General features: G+C 37.9%; 1 protein-coding gene across 1 annotated transcript; it reads right to left on the bottom strand.

Moving 5' to 3' along the window:
* Window positions 1-1,196: 1,196 nt before the first annotated feature.
* Window positions 1,197-25,527, bottom strand: LOC111269684 (uncharacterized). Its single transcript, XM_022849472.2, has 9 exons — window positions 25,333-25,527; window positions 22,439-22,728; window positions 22,141-22,290; window positions 19,610-19,833; window positions 18,661-18,940; window positions 7,183-7,295; window positions 6,749-6,884; window positions 6,414-6,586; window positions 1,197-2,582 (listed from the first exon to the last, which is right to left on the bottom strand). Exons 2-9 carry the CDS (start codon window positions 22,725-22,727, stop codon window positions 2,382-2,384), a joined length of 1,566 nt encoding a protein of 521 aa, XP_022705207.1. The 5' UTR covers window position 22,728; window positions 25,333-25,527; the 3' UTR covers window positions 1,197-2,381.
* Between the last annotated feature and the right edge of the window lie 53 nt (window positions 25,528-25,580).

The following is a 25,580-nucleotide window of genomic DNA, read 5'->3' as shown; positions in this document are numbered from 1 at the left end:
TATCGTTATGTAAATGTAAGTATTAAGCGATTTTTCTTACATGTATGCACAAAGGTATCTCGATACACGTATCAATTAGTTGCTATTCGCTTAGAGGACGACTTCAGTTTAGGACTAAACAGCTAAACAACTGGTACTTAAGTATTCCTACCTTATAATGAATTTTAAGTGCTTCCTCTCTGGCGCGACACTGTTATACTGACATTTATCACACTCTCATCCAATCAGCACAAATGCTCATCCAGTCTTATACAGATGTATGGTTGTCTGAATGCAAGTTCGATCTTGCTGAAAGGAGTACCGTGGCTTATCAGTTGACATGGTATCGAAAGACTAGGATCGTCAGAAATGCACTTTTACCCTGTTCTAATTAATGACGGGGTTCTAGAATTTGGCATACAGAAACCTGTTTCTATACCTCTTACAGTTGCGTACAATATGATAAAACATAAATTTTAGGTAACCAAGGATATCCTGGCTAACAAATTCTTTTGGTCTAAGGACACTAGACAGTATCTGCGCTTATAATCTAAATAACAGCCTCGTTCTTATGCGATAAACGAAGCACCAACTATTAACTACAATTTCTCGACGCATATTTTATACAACCGTAGTATAGAATGAAAAACAAGATGGCACGTCGTGGTACTGCTCTGGTACCCAGAGTTGTTGATAGCATACGCCGGTATTAAGCCGTAAAGATCGGTCTAGTTCCTACAGGATGTAATAAACTTATCGTGCTATGCCTCGGATTCATTTTCATTTTTCTAGCGAACATCGCATCGCAAATTCATGCGGTCAGAACCCGGGTTATCATGGACGACTAACACTAGACAACTGGAACAAATGGACCGCTCTATAGCGTCGTTTTTGTAGCTAAAAAAAAAAAAGACATCAAGCAATTAGATTTATATAACGGCGCGGTTTTGAATGATCATTAGCAGTAGAAGGTACATTTACGACCTACTTTTTTCATATTTTAACTCTTTACTTTTGACCTCGTAATTACAACAATCATCGAAAATTTTGTAGCGGGAGCTTTAATCACAGATTAAAGACCAATTGTAAACTGGGCGTTCTCTTGGCTATTGATTGATAGATATTTCCTGTAACTAATGCGAAATTACCGACTATGGCTAATGCAGTCTATGCAGGATTCATTGAAAGTGTGGCTAGTGGCCTAAAAGAAAAGATACTTTCTCAAGGTCACAACGGTGCCCCATTGTGTTTCATGTTTATTATATTTTCAAAAGTGACTAAATATCTCCGGAATTGTTGATAATTTGACGGATGAACATAAAATAAAAAAACCTTATTATGAGTGATTTTCTGCAGCTAAATAGAAATCTCACGTTTGTCCACTCAGAAAGAAACGATCTTTTTTTATACATTATAGATTGCATGCATGTAGCAATAATCAATTAATACAACTGAAAATAAAACAGTTAGGCTCGATACAGACCCAAACAATGGAAATTCGTTTGTATGAAATAGGTCCTAAACCGATACTAATGCGACTACTGTGAGGCGTTCTAAAATTAATGGGTGCCCCACGTACCTGACCCAATCTGAAAGTCAACAAACGAAAGGGGTGACAGCGGCCCTTTGACCTGCGAAACTAGCTTATAGGTTGAATCTGATCATACCAGAGCTTCTTACTTTTGTTATTAAGTGAACAAGGAAAAACCGCTAAGCGGATGTTTAAACTGGACTCTTTTTTTAAATATACTAGTCAATTCAGCTTACTCAAATTCAATGACTAGTGAAAAATACAATAACAAATACCTTATTCTTTTCAGTTAAATGAGCCTTTTCCCACTTTCCAAATAGATTAGAAATTGCGTTATGTCCTTCCTAAAGGACACTAGATCGTCCCAATATTGTCTATTACTGTTATTTATTAGGTATAAAATAACTGTTACATACCTATAGTTAGCATTTCTCTGTATCGTAAGTTGGTATTCACTACAACATCAGCCATTCGATCCCACACCAAGTTCTGAGGCCGAGATAACAATGCAATAATACTATATATAATTTTCATTCAGCAGAAGCCAAACGTACGTAATTGAGAAAAAAGCGCAACAAAAGCGCAAATTTGCTGGATGGAGCTAGGAGTTAATCAAATAAAATATAAAATACTTCCTCATTTTAAGATTCAATTGAAGTTCTGCTTTTTGTTTTCAGTTATCACGCATCACCTTCGTACATCACCACACGCTTATTAAGTTGACCCTATATCGATTGACTCGAACAGCCATTGAACTAAAGCGCTATGAACTGCTTAACATACAGCAGCTCAATCCCAATTACCGAATTTGAATATCTCTATCCACAGAACTTAACTACTGTAATTGTTACCAGCTTGAGAACTTTGACATCTATTTGCTCCGGGCCGCGTGTCGCCAATTCGACGATCGACTCAATCTGCTGAACTTGGGAGCGTGCGGTCTGTATTCACGATTACGGAAACCTGTATTATGTTTAGAAGCTCTGTTCGCGATATCTCTGAGATGCGCAGGAATCTCCTGATCAGCTTGAGCTAACACACTGATAAGACCCTTCGCGAATGGCGCATCCGCCTGAAAATGCAAACCATATTGCATATACTTACTTTTTGTTTAGCCTGCTAGTTTAGCACGACTTTTATGGTACTATTACGTGTGAATTTTTAGTTGACACATTGTAACGGGAAACGACTTTGTGTTTAACGTATAGACCAGTTCGTCTGTTAACACGACGGCAACTAAATTCAGCTTTACTTCGGCTTTGTTTGTCTGTCTGTTTGTTTATTGTTGTTGTTATTCTTGCTGTTTTTAGAGTCTTTACTGTGTCCTTGTATAAAGGTAATACTTCTGGTAAACTTCGTAATTCGTTCACAATGGCGACGCTTTGCTATGTATAACGATTGTTTAATATGGGTTCCTCCGCTTAGAATTCCGTAAAATCATGTTTAGCTTTGCTCATTTCTTTAATGTATTGCCAATCTAATATTTGAGTTCTCCCGGCGAGTTGCACACATCAGTGAGAAAAGTATGGCCTCTACAATCCTAGCCGATAGTATATCGCAATGAAGCGGCACCAACTGGAAATGATACAAATTAATGTACTGACGTTCACGGCCCCATATTTTTGCTGTCCATCATAGCTGAATATAGGTGAATTAGATCTGGGTACAGTATAATGATACTCAGGAAAAAATATACTTACATATATTTTATTTATTTAGAAAAAGATATTGGACACAATCCTATGGGGCCGTATTTGCTCTGGCAAATCTTTGCCTTATAATCTTTGTTTTCTTGAGATATCTAAATATGTTACACATTACTAAAAGATATCGAAACATTTTCCCGTACTGGGACGTAAACGCAATGTAGACCTTGCAGGTCACAGGGTGTACTATATTATGCTTGTATGTATTCCCATAGGACAAACACTCCTCGATCCAAGACCAGTCTAATCCGAAATTGCGTATTCATATAGAAAAATTTGACATATGAACTTTTGTGAAATTCCTCAATGTTAGTTTCCTACATCCCTATCAAGTTGCAAACTGATCCTTGAATTTACGTAAAGCAATTTGTTTTCTTTTTGGCTGCTTTTCAGGCTAGGCAAATTGCAAAGATTTGACCATAGAAGATCGATCAATTTAGCCTGAAAGGCTATGTCCTTCGATTTCGACAAAGTCGCACAGAGACAAATATATCGTATATTTCGCTGGCAAACGACAGTTTCTACAGACAGAGATCAGCAGCAGGCTTTTTACTTACACAGCTTCGCAATATCACTATTCTAACACTATTTTATGCTATGTACTTTAAAGTTATCTCTAATCGTCACTGTTTTATATCAGTTCAATTTCAAGTTGAAATTGTGGTTTACGTGACTGACCAGGTCGATCACGCATATTACAGATGTTTTTAATGAAAGCCTATAAATATAATTCAAAAACAACTACATCGTGCGAACTTAAACATTTCCTGTGAAACGTGCATGAAGCTCTCGATAATTTTACTTTCTAATCATAAAAGGAAGCTTCCCTTCGTTTCAAGTTTAATAGCAAGTTAGCTTATGGCTCTAATACGCGGTCATATACCAGGCACTGATCCTCTTGTACTACTGCTTCTAGTCCTGTCCTAGAAATACTACACAGAAAAACAGTATACTTTGGTTGTGCTTAGTAAACCGCTACCTAACTAGAGCTAAAATTCTTCGCTGCTTTCTTCACTGACCGTTTAGCACAGTGTCACAGACTGAGCAGGAGGTTCCTATTACTTACGTTCTATGATTGTAGCACATTACTCATTCTTCTTTCCGCCTCTAGCCAAAGCCCCACTTTAACGCCTTTGGAAACGAACAACGGCAATAGGATAAGGTGTGTATGAGAAGAAGACTAGCTGGCCTTGGGCATCTAGACGGAATGAGAAGAACTGCTTGAGGACTTACGTAACAACACCTGACTATGCGCGCGAACGCAACAGGAACTCTACAGCCCACCTGTACAAACTACTTCAGAACGATGGACATAGGACTACACTGAAGTGAGCGGTACCCTCTGAAAAGGCACTATTTCATACGTCTTCGACGGTACTAGTAGCAACGTCCGAAAATGATGGCACCCCGCCCCCTTTCTCTCACATCTAAGCGTTTTTTTGCCAGTTTCCTTTTTACGATGTTAAGTAGCTCCAGTTAGGGCCTAACAGCGGGTTCTAAAAAGATGCCCCCAGCGAGAAGGTCTCAGCAGCGCCGTCGGCCGACTTAATAATAAAGCAGCAAGGCACTTCTCTGTTTTGCTTAAGCCTCATTAACATAAACGCAATGATATGCAGGGATGCACAGCGATATCAATTCACAACGAGCATTTAAAACAAACAAAGCATAACGTACAAAAAGTACGCGGTCGCTAGAACCGCATCGTTTAACAACTCATTGGTATGATCTTTTTAGCTTTGTTGCATTTTTTTCCTTTCGTGTAAAGAGTAGATAAGGAAAAATCATTGGAGACAAGAAAAAATACATACGATTTTGAACAAAGCAAATAATCCTAAAAGCATTGATTTTAGCATTGTCGAACAACGAAAGCAGTTAAGCGGGATTAGAGGGGAATGCGTCCATATATTACAGACTGCGACATAGCAAAACTTGAACAAACTTTATAAAAAGTTACTTGCGGATTTCGCCATCACCATCAAAAAGGAGCAAATGTTTGCGTTACTTCTCTACCTACGACAAAAATATAGCTCTCACGAATAGTGGCGAGCAAGAAAGCATCGACTTAACACTCCTTAATAATGGTATTGAACGCGACACTTCATCTTCATGCCCGAATGCACTACGACGCTCAAGTTGTCGCTTGTTAAATAGGCACACAAAGCCGCCATTCTTTGTCTAACGTGAAGATAAGCGCATTTAAATTCTATGCATTATAACAACAGTTAAGTAGATTTCAACGCATGTAAGTTATCCTGTCAATTAAGCGAAGTTCGATGAACAAGCAACGAATAAACAAAGTGGTTAAACGCGTAAGAATTGTGACGAAGTTCAATTGAATTGAACTTCGATTTCTTTGCTTTCTGATCGTTATGCTTGTCTAGTCCTCATGAATGATCCCAGCAATTAAGCTATCAAAGGATTTAGACCATTTTATTAATTGAAAATTGTCCAGAACATTTGTATCAGAATGGTCCGTATCCTGGCACATGACAGCCGGATTAGCCGGGCTATTTTCTTTATTATTTTAGCTCTTTTCTATGCTTCGTTCACAACAAATCCGCTGGGGTAGTCAAAGAAGCGTGCGCATGCTGAATAACTTTGTTTCTTCTAGACCGACTGACACTGTTCAATAATATATATATATATATAATAATAACCTATATATATATATATATATATAGGTATATATATACCTATAATATTATTTTTACCCAGTACAGGTGTTGCGTATTGCAAACTATGGTCGTACAATGCTAAGAGCAAATAGACAAATCTTAGATTAGAACCCATATCCATAGAAAGGTACATTGGCGAAGCAGTTGCCTCGAAACTTATCACTTTACGTGCTGTTTTTAAACAAGTTTATCGTAGCGTCAGACAAAACATTTGTTAGTGTAATGCTAAAGTGTTACCATAAATTTTTAAGTAATAGAGACGAAACGAACTAGTGATAACGAATTTCGAAATTCGTAGTTCCTGTATCAGGCCTGGTAAGCTTGGCCTACTCACTGGCAGTCGGAATTCGCGGTCCAGGCCACGCTGGGAATTTAGGATAGCGCGAAACGTCATCTTCGATAACGTAAGATACAGAATTATATGGAACTTTAATTAATTATTGGCACAGTGCGCTTCCCAACTCAGAGCGTTCTAAGTTCAGAGCGTCATCCGATTATTCGCCATAATGATAGGTCACTCACCTCGGTAAAAAAGGTTATCGCCTCGCCCTTAGATCCGCTTCGGCCAGTTCGTCCGATACGGTGTATATAATCTTCAACTGTCTGTGGGAAATCAACGTTAATCACAAGGCTGATGTTTTGCACATCAAGACCTCGGGCGGCCACATCGGTCGCGACCATCACATTCGTAGTGCCTACGTAATCCACATAAATGACAAACATATCATTATAAATGGTAACATATCCGGAATCACTGTGTAACAATCGGCAAAAACGACAAACACTTTTAAGAGCAGTAGCATAACGTCTAAGAAGAACCAGATCGGCCACTGACTACAGTAGAATATTCTATTTACCCTTGAAATGTTGAAGTGACCTCTCTCGTTTAGCTTGGCTGAGATCGCCATGAGATTCAACGCAACGAATTCCGGACTGAAGCAACTCTCGGGCTATCGACGAAACGGTTCGCTTTGTGCCGGCGAATATAAGGATCTGACCACAGAAAATAGGACCCAGTGAATTTCTATCTTGTGGTCCCTAAGGAACCAAACTTGACTTTAGCATAACAATGGAAAAATTGAAATACTGAGAGAGATCCTTTAATTTTATAATTCAGAGCACTGCGGGTTAAGTGGTAGTATCATTTCTATTCGAATTTTAGAAAAATTAATATCACGGAACCGAACCGAGCAACTGTCACTAAATATATTTGTTTTGTCAATTTGATTTACAAGTTGAATACTTTATACGATCGGCATAGAAAGCCAGTCTTAATTGTGGGCCAAGCTACCTTATGAGTGGGCCGTGAATGAACAATATCGAGAAGCATTGCACGTTTTCTGTTTTCCGGTATAACTCGGACTTCCTGCTTGATGTTCTCATTAGCACATAATTCGGTCGAGCCTGTAATGAGTACCAGAACAGAAATCACAATTGGTTAATAAGTTACCGCAGGCCCAAACAACGCCGCCACTGAACGCGCACGCGCAGCCCGTTTACGCTATAACAGTTTGATTTAAATTAATTTAATTACGCTAATTCAGTACTTCCAAGTCGGACTGCCTTTAGCAGTATAGGAAAACGTAAATGGAGTAGAGATTTTCAAGAAATCACGCCAAGCTAATATTACCTTCGTGCATAAAAAAAAATTTGATAAAAATATTTAAAGCTTAAAAGATCCTTTTTTCATATCTGGCTTCCAATTGCAACGAAATCTTTCTGGCACGCCGGTTTTTTTTTTTTGTTAGATATACATCAATGATACAAGTAATAATACGGAGCTACACTGGGCGTAAGCATTACGCGTGAGTACGGACTCTTCTAATATCACTGCCGCCACTTGTGTTGTCCGATATGAGGTAAAAATCCATCTCCATAAGAAGAAGTTCAATGGAAAAAAAAAACGAATATTTTTCATTGTTTTGATATGTGCTCCTTTGTTTGGGGAAACACACTCCGTTACGCTAAGAAGCATCATAATATGCGGCGCTTCCTTTTCCTGGAGCATTAGCTCTTGGATATTTGGAGATCTTATACATAAACGCATAGCTCATACTTCAGGACGTGTAGGCTATAATGGTTTGGATAAGGTTTCGGCAATGATATTTCCATCGACCTAACGATTAATTATGGTAATGCTGACGATGCTGCTGTCACAAATGGAAAGGGCTACAGTTTTGTTTTTTTTCATTGACAAGAAATTAATGATTTTCAGACTAATGCTCATTGTTGTTCGGTAACGACGGCCACATGAGTAAATAGCATGACCTAGCGCTTCAAAACGCTGTTGCGTATTTGTTGTGTCGTTCGCTGTGAACAATGCTATCTTGTGTCCGACCTGTGACGATGTGGTATTATATATATCAGGCAGGCCTCCGCATAGCAGAAGGTGCCGCGCACAAAATCTGTACTAGATATTCTTCAACAGACATGAAGATTATTTAGCTTATTCTATTACCATAACTCTTACTGCTGTTACTATCATCAATATTTTAAGCACCTAAGGTATGAGTCATTCATTCCTGGTGTTTGAATATTATTCCGCCGCACGGAAGGTGTAAGTGCAGACAAAGTATCGTCCACAAAAGCCGGTAGAGAACTTGAATCGAGGGGTGGACTCATTAAGATCTTGAGCAAAAACGCTTGTTCCCAAGCCCAATGTTTACGGCACTATCGCGCAATGCATGGTTAAGTCTATCGTACTTCTTTGTTCAGAAGGGCATAGGCATCGTAGGTCCACATCTTACTGATGCCGCAGATCGAACGGCCAACAATCGAAGGAAAGGGAGACGAAATACAGCAGTTCACGTTAGAGGTGACAATCTGCGACGTAAATTTGTTCTTCACGAGTTTTTGGCGGGTGACTGAGTTGGGCCCGATTATACAGTGCGCTTCCTTCTGGATGACCCCCCATTGTAATACCTCATGCTTCAAATTCGGGGTGTAACAATACATAAGGAGAAGAGATTGAGAGCACGCTGCGGATTAAAAAGCTTATTACGATTGAAACATTGCAGTCTTTAAGGCCTTTATACCTTGTTTTGTGGAAAAGTTTGAAAAAAAGACTGATCCTGTTGCCTGTGAGCTTGAGCGCGGTCGGATGGTCGGTGGGGAGAAGTCGTTCTGCAATAGCTGAAGATATTTTAGGTCGTTTTAGCTGAACTTTTTTAGTGAACGAATTTAGCTGCTTCACATGGGCGTACGAGAAACCTCACGTCATTTGCGAATAATAACTTTACGGAGCTGCAATAATCAAATACTGTGTACTTTAGACAGGAAGTACTAATGTATTGTAGATAGCAGCAATATGTGATTTCGACGAGATGCTGTCGCCAAATTTCTGTCCATGTTCATATCTTAGAAGTCGTATCCATACGAAAGATGTCAGGCCATTACATTTTTTACAGAAAAATCAAACCGCCGGAATTTACCTATGTGTTTTACAAAATCCGCAGTGGTACGATCGGTGTGAAAGAATAGATAGAATGCCTGAAAAAATCGTACGTCTCCCAGTAAGGCGGTGCATATGCGTACACTAGCTAAATCGTCCAAGACTGACAGCTTGTAAGTCTCACTATGTTTTAGAATTATCACATGTGGCCGCCGAACAGCCCAGATTAAAACCCGTTTATTATTATTACGCTTATTACGTCAAAGCATCCACACAACTGCGACAAAAGAAAACTTTCGAGCGAGTCTAAGGTGAATTTAGGTCCAAAAATCGAAGCTGAAATCAAGACGTACAAACCATATCGAATACGCAAGACCGTTATACCACTGGCACTATTAACGCATGCAAAAAAAGTCGTTGCATGAGCTTCTAGGTGAGCACGCCAGCGAATTATTATGTAACGCTGTGTTCGACACGTTTAAAGGGGTTCTAAAATTTGGTATATGTAACTAGGGCTAGTAGCCTGTTGTACAGTTAACTCATGTAGCTGCTTAACCCAGCTACTTCCTACGACTAATATGATTACTTCCATAAATGATTTAAATAAAGGAACAGGTCGACTTTATCCATTAAGCTCTAGATTCTGCCAGAGAAATTAATCTCTCAATTTGCACCCAAATTCAACGACTATAAGTAAAATAACGCTGACACAGTGCATAACTAACTAACTAACTCTTATTATTTTCCACTGATCAAAAAACATTTCGGTTGGAAATTAAGATCTAACTAGACATCGTAGACAGAGGATATCAATAAAGCCCTGTTCACTACTGGTGGAAATCAACACGTTGCTTCGATTCGTATGACTTACAAACCATATATATATATATATACAAGATTACCAATTATATATAAGGTACCAATTTATATATATACCAATGGCAAAGATACAAATTATATAAGATACCAATGGCAAATATGTGCGTAGCGTCTTGAGGCCACTCAATCGCAAGCCAACCAATAGACAATGATGTAAGATATACAATATTTGTCCATATATAGCGATATATAACATAGGGGTATTTGTCCTTCACAACAAACATTTAACAACGATCGCAAATAGGTACATTCACGTATGAAGAGGTTCTGAGAAAAGTCTTCAGTATAATTGACTTTTATATGATTGAAGCATATATTACCGTCGTAACGAGCTGCATACCTCTTGAAAAGCCTTTAAACTTTAAATAAATTTAGTGTACATATATATTAATCATACTATACAAAATTTAATTTCTCATCTTTAGACCAGCTACATCTACTGTCAAACAGACTACACCAAGGTACCTAAATGAAGTCACACTTTCTTATGGAAACTGGAAATGGATATATATTTCTACCGCCGTCTTTACACTTTTGTTAAGTCTATTGCACAGCATAAGTTCCACTGCACACCAATTCGTAACTAGTGTCTGGTCTTTGTCGCTTCACAATCATTATAGCTCGCTTTTATGGGATCGTTACCTTGTCAAAAAGTACACCTCACACCTCACTAGGCTGAACAATTATCTTTGCTAGGCTTCCTTCCGAAGATAAAGTAGTTATAAGGTACCGTTTTCAGTGTTGAAGGATGCACTCAACCACCAAGCATGTCGTCAGAGATTTACGCTCGTATAGATTCAAGCGTTTTGGCATTTTTCCATATAAACAGTCCGCGTTTGGCGTCACTTGGTAAGTCGAAAAATGAGCAGACAAGGTCAGAATGAGGGTGGGCGAAGGGACCAACGAAACTTACCTGTTCGGCTTGGCGAATTACCTAGCCCCAATTTCGTCGTCGGCGGTGCGGAGCACAGAGGATTTCCTCTACTGCTGACGCCACTGAAGAAATTCCTTTGAATATTTCTAGCTTTAATAAGCTTTCTTGTATAATATGCGAAACCTATGCTTCATAAATTGTCGCTATCAAAACGGACAACGGCTGTGCCGAAAAATTATCATTCAAGAAACTAATTTTACTTAAATCAATAGTCACCAAATTATGAAGAAACATTCACATCGAAATATTCATCGGCACCGCAAGCTCTAGTTATTTAATCTGAAAAAGGCACCGCTTGTAAAATAAAGCCTTATTTCACTCTATGAGAAGCTGGATTAAGTAGTCGGTAGTTGATTTGATTATAAAACTTTGATGTATACGATTAGATATGCATCATTAAATGTCTGATAAGCGGAAGATCGTGCTATGTGAGTATACAATGAAGCTTATCTGTCGCGTGTTTATTGAACAGAAAATAATGTTAGTAATATGAGGTCAATGCTATTATAAATCGTTCGCATTATATGTACGGCATCAGATTAAGTATACGTAAGGCCATCCGCTTCGACAATGCTCGATACGCCACTAACCCACCCTACAGTCAGTCGCTGCCGGCCGTGCCTTACTGGTTCTCTATTTGGACCAGGCAGGGGCCGCTAAGCAGGGAGACGTTACGTTCACAGTTTGTAGTCACGCCATAAAGCGGAGCTGAAGGTTGTCTTATCTAAAGGCTTCAAGCTCGTCGAGCCTTGGCCTACGTCCTTCAACTGCTCATCGCTGTTCTTTATGCATAACGCATACGTCCATAATCCGTTTACAACATTGGCAAAGTCAGAGTTTCAAAACGAGAATAGTGCAATATGTTTCATTAATACTTAATAATCAATAATAATTGACCTTGTTGGTATGAGCAATACGCACACCGTACTTTAAGTGTCAGGCACTTCAAAATCTGTTTATCGATGCTTTTTTAGTGTCCCGACTGGTCTCCACAATAGATAAGTCAATAAGCCTTTAGTACTACTATGAAATAATATCAGCCAATTTTTTTTTATTTATTATTATTTATAAAGACTTTGCGCTTTCTTAATCAACAAAATACAAGTCAACGCTAAAAAACATTGACGATAATGTTTGTATATTTTATTAGCTGTGTCAGCTCAGCTCGTTCATAGCTTTGCCTTATTGTTCGACTGCGAAATGTCCTCTAGAGCATACTGCATATAGTTAGCACTTGATGTCGTTTCTTCAAGCCCTCACTACGCCTCAAAGGCACATCGCCTCGTTTCTCTATACATTAGGTCTATCACAAGCATACGTCAGGACGTGATTCAAGGGAATCACTAGCATAGGACGAGGCATAGAACAGCTCTTATAATTCCTCATAGGCTTATAGTAAAAAAATGTATTTTAAAGCGCATTTGGAAATATAAAAAACTAGTGGAAGTACAGAAACAAAATCGCAAAAAGCTTTTCATTTACGTGACTTACAGCTAAGAAAATAAAAAATAAATTTGAAACAGTAAACAACGTTCCGGAAAACAAGTTGTTGGCATTTCCAACAAGATCTTAAATGAACTTTTTTTTTCTTGATAACACAGTGGAGCCAATGAACTAAAGAACTCGTTTAACCATGCATTCGGAGGGAACAAATGATTGAAGACGACAAGTTTTATTTTTAACAAGATGAAACACTGACACGCTACCATCGTGATGGAAGAGCATAGTTTAAAAACGCAGACCGGTTTTACGAAAGGGGTACATAGAATACCCTGCTATTGCATGAACCAGACCAGACCTTACACCAACGGATTTTCTTGCGGAGATATCCTAAAGATAAAGTGTAAGCGAGAAAACTGACAGCATTGGAAGGTCTAAAGGTCGGACCTGAGCAAAAGAGGGCAAAAAAGGAATGTAATTTCCCTCTTTTTTTTGGTGCAATACCATTCATATATATATATATATATATGTTTTTTTCTTTATACTTTTCTATTGTACATAGTCTTTCGACAGATGTTATTTTTCTGTCTCTAGAATATACTATCTTGAACAGCAGTCGACCTTTACCAAAAAGTAAATGCATCTGAAGGGGCCCACAAAAGACATTGGCATTGCGCCATAAAACCCTTCACCTAACCGTCGTTTGCCATTGATAGCCCAACGACGGCCATTAAGGGTAGCAATGTGAAGATGGACAGTTTTAACAGACGTTACAGACGGCAGAAAAGCTTAAAAAACAACAAGTTCAGAAAAACTTTTCACGCGGCAAAAATCGCACAAAGCAGCACCGATTATTGTATGTCGGTGAGATAGCAAAAAAGCATGGCAGTAATACATAATATATATATAAATACTCTAACTGACACAATTAGAGGTCACGGATTAACGGTGGAGGGGCAACGAGTAAAGTGAGCACACTAACGCAACAAGGATTAGTATCGAATATGAAAATAGTGGTTTGTTCAAGTTTGATGGAAAAACGCCACTCTAACAATATGAGTCTCTAATGCATGCATATTTTTCTCAGTACACGCATATGCTATTGTAATTAGTTAATATATAATAAGTTGTAATTAGTTGTAATAGGAGTTCTTCTACGTTGTCGGTAGGGACGATTTGATCTCGAGTGCGACGCTCAGTAATACTTAAAGTACAGTACCTTTTTTACAATTTGTGTGCATGTACACTTTAGCGATTTTGTTATTCCACAAGTTGCTTATTTTTAACCTCATTATATACTTTTTATCAGATAAAGCCAATACAAGCGATCTCTTCGATTACTAAGATGTTTGGACTGCATCGTTACAGCCGTTATTGATTTATTCTCAAATACACGCGTACATGTTTAAGTGGCAAGAAAAACCGATCAGAACTGTGTCAGGGTTCAAGTCTTAGGCAGAATTGGTTAACTATATTTAGTTATAACCTGAGGCAGAGAGAAGAACCCACATAAGCAAAAATATAGTAAAAATCTAGTTATAATAATTCGATTCCATAAGACCGACATTTGCGATGCTGGGAAAGATGAAAACTGAATAAGATAGAAGGTAGGTGTGCCTGAAAAAGAGCAGGTCGGATTATACGAAAAAAACCCAATAACATGTAGGACAGCGAGCACATTTTTATTGCGGCAAACAAAATTGCAGACTTTTATATTCACAATAAGACCACCCCGACGTTAGGGCGAAGGAGGAAAGAGGGTGCGAAACATACGACTGAAGGCCGAGTGCTCACATCTGTCGCTTCTCGCCATTAAACGCACAATGGTTAGGAATGAGAATTATCTTTCCACCGGCAGAGCTGTCTACCCGCATCACTGCCTAGAAGAAAATGGGCGAAGGTGACAATGGCCGCCCACATGATGTAATGCGTCATTGGATCTACAACAGATCGGGTGTCACGGACACCATCAGTTTTCAGTTCAGAACATAGCAAGAGAACTACACCATTATGGCGGAGAGACAGCAGTCCGACGCACTGAACGTACTCGAAGCCATAACCCTTTGATGCCGCCGGATAGGTACTCTCTCTCTCTGTCCCTCTCTCATTTTTCTTTATCACTGCCTCGCAATTCCTCCTCGTGTTTCCGGTTCTCCTAAAACTCGTTGGAAATTGGACCGGAATGTCAACGATACCATGGGAAGACATTAGCCGCTGAAGATTTGTTCATATTTGTCTGCGCTTGTACAGCTCAGTTTACACTACTCGTTGTACCGCTTTGTGAACGGGACAGTGCCACCTACCCAAAAATTGTCACTCTTCCGATACGCTTACTAATTTGCATTTAAGCTGCTGTAAATTCTGTCCAAAGTAAATCAGGATATTTATGATCTTTTAGACGATAAACGATAACATCTAACACAAGATCCTTCCCTAGCTCACCCAATTTAGCTTCTGATATCATGATACAGATTGATTTTTTTCCCGTATATTCCGTGTTGATGGTGAACTGATTTTAAGTGGGACTATTTATTTCCAAGATAAAATCATTAATAGTTATTTTTACGTTTGAATGTCACACTATAACTTGGGTTACCTTAGCTTAATAATCATAATTAAACTTAATCCTTCGTATGTTGGACCGATGTTACCCTTTGCTATACTTTTGCCTGTACTAACGGCATTTCTCCCTTTTATGACGGCTTGATAATTTCCATTTGCAGCAAGTTAATAAGCAACGCACAGGATAAGATCGGCAATTGCTTGCAGAAATAAGCACCATCCATTGGAGCACGTCTCCTTCTCGCTGCATCGAACAAAAATTATTGCAAATTTAAGCCTAGCATGCACTGTAGACAACAAGCTTCATCAGGTACGCTATCCTGGGACAAAATACTTGATTGCTAAACCGGACGATGAGCCGTGGCTCTCAAAAAAATTCGAAATCTAGGGTCAAAACCTTTCACTTTACACAAAAGTATAGGAACCTAGCGGAAATCTTACTTTTGTTTAACTATAACTTCTGAAGGATGCATAAGTTAATATCTGGACATGAGGCGGAAACCGCAACGAATGCAACTGGTTCTCCTCGATGTGTAAGTGATAGCCATGCTTCGCATACTAGCTAACATCTGCAATATCAGTCGTAGTCCGGTTGGCAATTAGCCCATCGCCTTTGCTTGTACGCTTCGTTCCCAACTTTATCTGGTGGTATGAATACAATCTTATGGCTGTGTATAATCCAATATTGGTGTTTTCCAAGACAGCAGGGAATTCTAGGATAGTACAAACATTAGAAGATATAGGAAATGTCGATAGAGGTTTTACGTAATGTAACTATGTCTGCTGAAATGCGCCTCTTTGTTTTTGCCAGTCCGCGATACACCAATATACCCGGGTGACTTCCCTCCCAGAGAAATCTTGTGTGGTTCACTTTCTTTAAGGCGGCAATAAATACCTTGTGATCTAATATACATTTGCATAGAACCAGCAGTCAACGTTATCGTCAAGGAACGTACTGCTCGGAGCTGATGAGAAAAATTCCTTTAATTAGTGTTCGTTATAACTGGGGCTCCTTGGCGTTTTTTGATTTTTGACTGAATCATAATTTGCTACAGGATACTTACGCACGACTATGTCTATACAATTCCTGAGATTTTACGTCACTCCACGGAATAAGGAAGAGAATAGTACAGTATACGTAATTTATCTTACTAGCTATAATACAGTAATTTTTGATCGTTTTCTCTATGTATCCAGATATATCGTATGCTCTTTATCTGGTCATACTGTTAATGGTAAACATACAATTTTCTAAATAAGTATTATACCCATTCTACGAAATCCCCATCTGAATTTCGGACGTCACTATTGCATAGATCATTATCAATACACCTAAATTCAATCGTCTCGCCCATACAGGTTTACGAAAAGAAGGGCGGAGTACATAAATTATTGACTGCTCCCACTCTCGTTAGTTTTTTGTTGTTGAAATTCATTGCATTCGTTACACAACCGTAATGACTCAGGTAGTAAGAGCTTTTCTTAGAATCGTAGTTCTATTTGCTATATTGTGTGATGTTATATGGACTACAAAGCAGGGTGTTATTTAAGCAAATTCTTGTAAGAGTTAAAGCTATAACTGCAAGAGAGCCATAAATACGAGAATGTACACATAATTCATATATCTATTAGGTATATCACACGTTGAATGCGTTTCGTCATATAAGTCTTTACATGTGATTAATTTTTTTGTTTTGAGGTTTTTTGGGTAAACCAAGCACTCATAAAGAAAAATCGTTATGGCCATCGTCGAGTGGGAAATATGTAGATTAACGCGCATCGCTGGCTCAAAAGTACCACTTGTATTTCTTTCAGGCCGTTATTATTCATCGGCAAACCAACCACGAGGGTATGCCCGCGAGCAGCAAGCTGACACTTGCAAGTCGTTTTTTTTGGTTATATAGCTGATTATGCATTCTCCTGCTAAGCAAAAAATTACTTCTATTCGTCATGTCACCCAGTCCTATCCAGAGAGAAGGTCGCAAGTAGCTTTCATCTCATTCGCACATCGAGAGCCGAAAATAGAATCGCTTTAAAAACATTCATGGCATAATTCACATAAGAAATAAAACGTTAAGTTTCCTGCTACTTTCGCCTTGGCAATATGAGAAGAACCTGCGAAGACTCTGAGGTCACATCGGCCCCCTATTTACGTTTACATCTCCACGCTTCGCCATCTACCTACCACAAAGTAAATGCATCACAACCACTCTATAGTAGTATATTACTTAAATCGTAATGATATACAAAGGATAATATTATTAGACTTTTACTTATGTTAAACTCATATAAATTTGAAACATGCTCCATTGACACGTACGGACTTGAATAACATAGGAAGACCTCAATGGCGTATATCCGATCGACTTCTTATATAAACCTTTATATATATATATGGCCACAAACTGCAATAATAGGCATCGAGCATAGAATCAAAATGTACATTCTGGGTTCTCGTATCCAGCGTCTAAATCTTATTTCAAACACAGTATAGTCTAGGATGTATAAGCTCTTATAACATTAAATATTGTATCGATTAGAAAAAAGGCCATTGATGCAACTAATATCGCTCTACGCATAGTTTCTTCTTCCTTTATGTTAAGGAGATGTAGACTTCTAAACTCAACGCAGTTACGGTCTATTAGAATCGGTGCTACCGGTTGGAGCATATTTGTAACCAAGAGTCCCTTTTGCAGTGCTGAAGACCATGACCCACCTCACAGAATAAAGCGGGCAAGGGCCAGCTTCTTAGGGGCCATATGCATGTGAATTTTATCCATTTAAGTAAACAATCTTTGACGTGGAACAGATGAAGTGAAAAGGGAAGACAAACAAAAGTTCCTTTTTCAGGTTTATTACTTTACAGAGTCCACAACGCAGTAGCAGACCAAGGCAAAGTTAACACGGCGATACCGCCACCAATATGAACGAGACCGGTAACAAAGGAACTGGAAAAAAATCCGAAGAGCCGGCTGCAAGTAGCAACGTTCCGAACATCTACCACTAATAGTTAAGGGGGTCGATTTTTCATTATCGCTGACAGAAGTTCCCCCGGGACAGACTTGCCGTCAAGTCAAAAGAGACCGAATCGTTAAACTATAGTGAAGCCTCTCTAGGAAAAATCAAGAAACTTCGTCCCTCATCTTTCTCTATTACCAGTGGACCGCGAAACGGTTCACCACTTAAGAGTTTCGAAATGATGAAGCATGGCAACGCTCGAAAAAGGATGGGTGTTCACTTTCACCCACCGCAGACGTAAGAAGTTTGGAGTTGTGAGAAGAGTCATCACAACAATTATCTAATTATAAGGCAATACACTCATTATCATAGATGGTTGAAACTTTAATTACATTTCTAGATTCTATCCTTGAAGAGTGATTACCGAATACATGTTTTATGAAAGGGAAGTCTTTCACGTGAAATTGTAACTAACTAACTTGTTATAGTTATCATATTGAGCCCGAAACCCTGCTAAAGCAATACATACTGCATCGAATTTCCTCTCGAATTTTGAGCTAGCGTTTTCTTTGTTGATCTACTATTACTGATGCTGTTAATCTTACCGATATTTATGCGGGGAGAATCTCGCTCCATAAAATCCGAAGCAAGCATACGAACATCCGCGGGCCACGTGGCGCTAAACATCAGTGTTTGTCGATCTTCTCTCATTCTTTCAACAATTTCACGAATTTGAGGTTCAAAACCCATGTCAAGCATTCGATCGGCCTCGTCCAGAACCAGCATGCTGGTATTAGCCAGGGTAGTCACACGATTCTTGAGTAGGTCAATTAAACGACCAGGTGTCGCTATACATAGTTCGGACCCAAGTCGCAGTCCCCTTATCTGTGATGGTACAGCAATAATCCCAAACATATATTCTAAAACTTATTTTATTTGGAAACTGATTTTACGCCCACACACTGACACAGTCTTATTATAATATTCTAAGCACTTCTTAGTACACGATGTGATTTATAAAATCTGGGTATCTATCTCGAATTGTCACGCAAATAGGCTACATAAAACAATGTACATTATATCAAACACTAATTCTGCTTTAATAAATTCGCCAAGAGAAATCCAACCAATGAAAAATAATACTAGAAAGGCCAAGGGGTAGTTGGAACAAAAGAGATAGTTCTCCCTATCATTTCCTACTTACCATAGTGACCAGAATAATTTCTGGTCACTATGGCTATTATCACAGCAGTCTTTCTCCTTCTTCATTGGTTCAATAGTACAAAACCACTTCATATTCTCAAACATGAAAAATGTTCGTTATCACTTCTCTATACTATAAATCAGTTACTTTTAGGTATACATATATTCTCGATGTTCATGGCTTTTAACTATGACAAATCCGCTAGAGTGGTAGACGATCATTTAAACGCATCAGTGTAATTTTTTGTGTAGAAGATATTTCAACGTTCGCATTTGATTTAGTACATTTTGCTGGAAGTATCGTTGTAGAAGTATAGCGTTGAATCGAAGTTGAACGAAATGATGACTTGCCTGGAAATGCTTATCAGATCCACCGTAGACGCAAACATTTCGAATCCCAAAATGGAATGATAGCCACTCCTCTGCTACTTTGGCAATTTGCTGTACCAGCTCTCTAGTTGGAGCTAGAACAAGGGACGTGGGTCCTTTTAGGTTGCTCTCAGGTTGAGCCTTGATGTGCAATGCTGAGGGTAGTAGGTATCCGAGCGTTTTTCCCGACCCCGTCTGAGCAATACCTGTCTCGGCAATTCGACAAAAAAAACATTTTTCAATAACGTAGCAGAATTGGAATGAATAAAGTCGAGTTTAATCTAAGAAATAAGCAACTTGTTGATAACGATTAACAAGATTAATCCTTAACTCGACATTGGTAGGTCAATTATTATGGAACGTTGGAACACTTCAGGCGCACGAAAATACGGTAAAAACAGCTGAAAGACAAATTCACTAAGGCAAAGTTGTTCTACAAGTATTTGGAAGTTTATGTCCAAGAAATTTTTTATCAGTACCCGATCGTTCTCGCTAGTGAATTCGCCGGTGAAAAAATCATTTAAGACCATACGTTGTCGGGGCCCAATTTCACATATTTCAGCAAATGTCATGATCTAAGTTAAAATGTAACCATAACTGTGGCGTTTATTGCACTAAGGGACTAACATTAAGCGTCCAAAGGTATACATTTAAATAGCAAAAATGATCAATGTGTAGCTTAGTACACATCTGAACTCTCAACGAATCTCAATGCATACAAGATAGTCAATTATAACGCGATCAAAGTTCATCTTTCAAACTTTGCACCACTGATTTATTTGTGGCTGAAATTATACTGGCGGTGCAGTAACTTTTTTTTAACAGTAGAATTTCGCAAACTTGCATGATTTTACTTCGAGCACCAATAGGACAAGTCAAAAAAGCCATTACTTTTAATCGCATTTTTCCTAAAACGGTTAGCATTCTAGCACGAACGCTATTTCAAACTCCACAGACTCTATTTCTTTCAATGTAAAATTTCGTGCAAAAGAACGTTTCAAACGTTTCGGTAAGGCCAGAACGCTATGCTTTTCAGTTTGGTCATTCAGGTGTGAAAGCTTCAAACCACTTCGTTTGTTTAGAATATTTTAATGAAGCTATTCAGTGTGTATGTATTTGCAGCCATGAAGAACTACGAATTCCAGTAAATGTGTACGCTAACAGTACCCTTTGACATGTGAGTTTTCCTTTTTGAAACGAGTGTACGATATCATATTTTCACTGCCACCCTTTTAAGAAGACTAACAGGGGACGCTTCATAATACAAAAAAAAATACCTAGTGGAATAATTACGCACAAAATAATGTTTGAACCCTGGCCTAGTAATAGCTAAATGTGTTATATTATACAATGAAAATCTCTGAGTGACCTCAAAAAACCCAAGTCAAATTTATGAATGCTGGTTCACAAGGAGGAAGAATTTATTTTAAAGATTTGTGGGCTTCCGATTTTGCGGCCATCCTTGAAGCTAGATAAGTTTAAACAGGTGGGCTTGCCGGAAGGTGCCACTTCCCCACAATGTAGCTTCCAAATTTGAAGTTGATTGGACTCCACTTTCATTCTATTTGGACCATTTAGAGAAAGTACAAAGCAACGTTTGGCAATTTCATTAGTCATCTTATTATATATAAAAATCAATTAGTCTTCATAAAAAGTTGCTCGTAGAATGTACTAAATGTTCCCAGATTAAGTAAAATATTACGTATGAACACTGGAGCTACAACGACTTGTGGGCTGATTTCAAAGACGGTCTACAGTATATCATGTTTAATTTTGAAAGGCATTTAGCAGCTCTAGCTAAGAAAGGAGTTGATTCGCAATTTTTAACACCATAACAATAATTTTTCATAGAATTTAATGATTACTGAAAAGAAATTTCATGAAATATTGACTGAACAGTCGGAGAAAAAGACCATCTGTATAAAGTCCCACTGTGAGTTTTTGACCATATATATGTGCTGTCCTTCAGTTCTTTGCTGTTATCGACTTCTGGCTCAAACTTGAATGTCTATTTTAAATCAATTTTAATGATAACCGCAATCAGTTTCTAGTAATCTTCCATGCTTGCAAAATAAGGCAAAAAGAACACGAAAGAAGAAGCTTTGACAGGTTAGAAAAAAAAATATCAATTAACATTAACATAGATATTAACGAAAATCGAACTATAAAAAAGCTTTTAAGGACGAGAAATGTAACCAACATATATTCCATCAGATGAAAATTGCTTCAAGAAGGCAAGAAAAAGATCTATCATATACCAGGCAAAACATTCATTTGTTTGGAGCTTTGCGAAGCCGCAATTTCCCTACGTCAATAAAATCATCCTTTAACCCACTTTCCTTAACGAGGGTAACGCTTCTAGGCTCCCCTTGTGCTGTTCCTCTGTGACACAATTTTACTTACTTAGTAAATAATCAAACCTTTAATTAGACCACAGTGTCTTCATTGTACAAGCACACATTAGACCACATCAAAGAGCATTTTGGGCTAAAAGTGAAGGACAGGAAACTTACCAATCAAATCTGTACCAGACATAACCATGGGCCAGCATACACTCTGGATCGGTGTGGGCGCTGTGATTCGTTTTTCAGTAAATTCTTTAAGTACGGGTTTCGGAAAGACCTCTATTTCATTGATGGTCAGAACAGGTTTTAATAGGTTACCTGGGGAACAACAAAAATGTTCCATTGTACGTCTTATCAACACCAACTACCATTAATACATGTTTCTTATTGTTTGCCTCTAAACCTCATAGGCAGGCGAGGTCGACATCTCTATGTATGTATACTTTGTTAGATCTTTCTCATTTACCATTAACGGTGATGTTGTGTTTCTTCATAAATGTTTTTATTTCTTCGTCAGTTCTCGTCGATGTTGTGAGACTTTCCTTATAGACATCTTTAACGACCTTGCGTTCGTGAGCGAAACCTTCAGACTTCTCCATCTCCTCGTCATAGATTTCTTCATCGGACAGAGAATCATATTTGTTGCGGCTGAAGGATTTGTTATCATTATACGGCCGTGGTCTATAACTGGCAAACGCTTCAGATCTTATGCTCCACAAAACTGGCCGAAATATGAACGCACGAAACTGGAACATTCTGTTTAAAGAATAAATTACACATGTCAACAACTAATATTCTTTAAATTGAGTTTTACATTAATCCTTTACATTTAAAACTTTTCCTGCGGCTGACTCGTAGTCTCTAATTTTTAAATATTAAGTCAATTCTGATGTAAGCTAATCACTTCTCACATTAAACTTCCATTCAAAGCACCAAGGAAATGAATATCACTTGTTTCTAACTATATCATTCGTACAAATAGGCATTGATTATGACATAAATCTTGGTTTGCCTTTTAGGATTGGAAAAGCTCATACTAGTCCACTAATATAATTAAACATACTCTTTTAGCCATATACAGTAAGCTGAATGCAATACGACGTCAGAGGCATTGATGCCACGTGGTGGATATGAAACTTAAAGTTTCATAAAAAAAAGTTTCCACACATAAAACACACCTTCGCGTTGCGTGCAGAGTAGATTTCTACCAAACTGTTAATTTATGTTCAGTAATCTCGTAAAGTCAACAGTATGTTCCAGAGGGCCGTAGGAGCACTCGTCATAGATTCAGTGGGTTCGTCGGTGAACTTGATTAGAACCCCAACTAAATACCAAAACAATGTGAAGGATAGTTGGCTATTTAAAGTATCATATGTACCTTAATCGTATAAAAAACCTTTTTAAACATTTTATTATTCAAATAATAGTAATCAAGTTATTAAATTACAATTGAAATAAACAATGAAAGGGAAAACTGCTTTACAGCATTGCATTTATATGAATAAGACCCTAAGAACCAAATATATGCATATGGATTTTTCTATTTAAGCTTTTTGTTATAGATGTAAATAATGAAACCCGCTACACCAACTGTATTACGAAACCAATAAAATCTGTTCCGTGAAGTAAGTACCAACAACAACAACTTTACAGGTTTTATATATAATCCATATCTCATTTCAGCGACTCTAGTGTAATAATGTTTTCGGCGGCAACAGTAACGTCACTTACTTTTGGTCTGAAGTGTTTCTACTAGAGAGAAATAAAAACTTAGGTCTTGCTTGTGAACTGCTTTGTACATTATTGCAATTCAAATAAAAAATGCACAACAAATATAAACAACACTTTTTTAATCTTCTATTTAACTCCGCAACTTTTTACAAAACTTTTAAGAGACCGATTAATTTGACGAGGTCTGGAACTCGGGACTTCAGCTATTAGTATTCACCTTTTTTTTTTTGTAACAATTATGGTAAATGCTATTATCAACGTAATGAATGAAAACGATCTCTAAAGCTAGTCGGACACGAACCTAAAAGGAATATATATAAGCAATTACAATCAAGTGGGTTAATAACTGACCTGGTTAACAAGGTAATCTTTGTTCCAATCCAAATTTCTGGAATCATTCTTATAGGACTTGTTGTTTATCGGTATATCAAAGAGGGGAAACTGATTCACAGTGCTGAGTGGGTCGTTTGTAAAATCATCGGGCATGGATAACATCACGATGTAAGAATTAGAGTTGCTGAATAGTGTAAAGAAATACTGCATTTGCAGACGTTCTAAGAAACTGAACAGTGTCAATAGTCCGTGTTGCACTGATGCAAATTGCTTTAATGGAAAACTAAAAAAGTTGTTTTTATATATAAATCTATTTTTGAAATATGTAGATGTCTAAGAGCGACGCTCACCCATCGAATACTACGCGAGCTCTTTTTATAGTCTTCGACTAAATTTCAGCTATGTACGAAGTCTATACTTCAAAGAGTAATCCATTTTTGCATTATTATAACTGTGCATAAGCGCAAAACTCGAATCATAATATAATTACTATTCTGAAGAATTTATTCACGGTACATTATGGTTCGTATTGTTGATACTGCGATAATTAATCGCTCAAATATTTAAAAAGAGGATTCTTTGCTGTAAAACAACTCCTACCTATCTAACCAATCTAGGTTCATAATTATAGTCTGATTTTTGTTACATGGTTCAATATTATCACACCGAAACTGCTAAACCTGTCGGATGTCGTGTTAATTGAAAGTGAACTTCAGTGTACTTCAACGCCCATCGAATCCAATTCACCATCGATGTTTTCTATGTTATCAACATATCTAGCAGCTACTATTGTTATTACATATTAAATAATTGTCCAATTTCTAAAAGTGCTAGTAGATTTCTCGTATCTCAAAATTGCATTTCGTATATCGAGCGGCTGGAATAAGGAGACTCAATGATAAAGATCTTGATATAATAGTTTCTCTAACAGCAATACAGAACGAACATATTTTTTTAAATCGTAGCTAAAATCACCATTTAATACAATGCATAGGATGGAGTCATATTAGTGAAATCGCACGAATGGGTCTGAATTGTTTGCGAACATAGATGCAAACAATTACAGTTCCACAGAACACTTCCCGTGGCCGTAACAATTGAAAAATCTATATATTACGTTTATTTTTTGGTATTCAACATGCCACCGTGAAAATATATTGTACGCTAGAATGTAATCTATATTTGGTGGCGTGAACCATAGTCGCTATCATTTCATATGTACTAATGCTCGAAGTCTCTATACTGTTTTTCTGGCGTGAAAGTGACTTTCACGTTTTTTCATTATACCGTACTTACATTGCTATTAACTGCTGTTTACGGCTGAGTTGTTGAAAAAGTGCCGCAATAGTTCCACGCACACACAAAGCACAGGAATATTTACAATTAATATAATTATTATAAGATATGAATTAATCTTTTATTTAGTATTAATGTAATAATTGTTCACCTCACTTTAGAAACATCGCGCACCTTGTTGTTCTATTAGATTCGGTTAGACACGAATTCTGAACGCTGAATTCCAAATGGTGCCACAATCGTACCAC

This window comes from Varroa jacobsoni, unplaced genomic scaffold (assembly GCF_002532875.2).
Source record: "Varroa jacobsoni isolate VJ856 unplaced genomic scaffold, vjacob_1.0 scaffold_1406, whole genome shotgun sequence".
NCBI lineage: Eukaryota > Metazoa > Arthropoda > Arachnida > Mesostigmata > Varroidae > Varroa > Varroa jacobsoni.
The sequence above is the reverse complement of the archived record's forward strand: the minus strand, read 5'-3'. Positions and strand labels throughout refer to the sequence as shown.

Excerpts from the sequence above, each read along its gene's own strand:
- LOC111269684 (XM_022849472.2), bottom strand. The coding sequence starts at position 22,727 with ATGTTCCAGTTTCGTGCGTTCATATTTCGGCCAGTTTTGTGGAGCATA. Across the intron at positions 18,941-19,609 it reads GATCTGATAAGCATTTCCAG|ATAAGGGGACTGCGACTTGG; the intron begins GCAAGTCATCAT and ends GTACCATCACAG. Across the intron at positions 7,296-18,660 it reads TTCTCCCCGCATAAATATCG|GCTCGACCGAATTATGTGCT; the intron begins GTAAGATTAACA and ends TACTCATTACAG.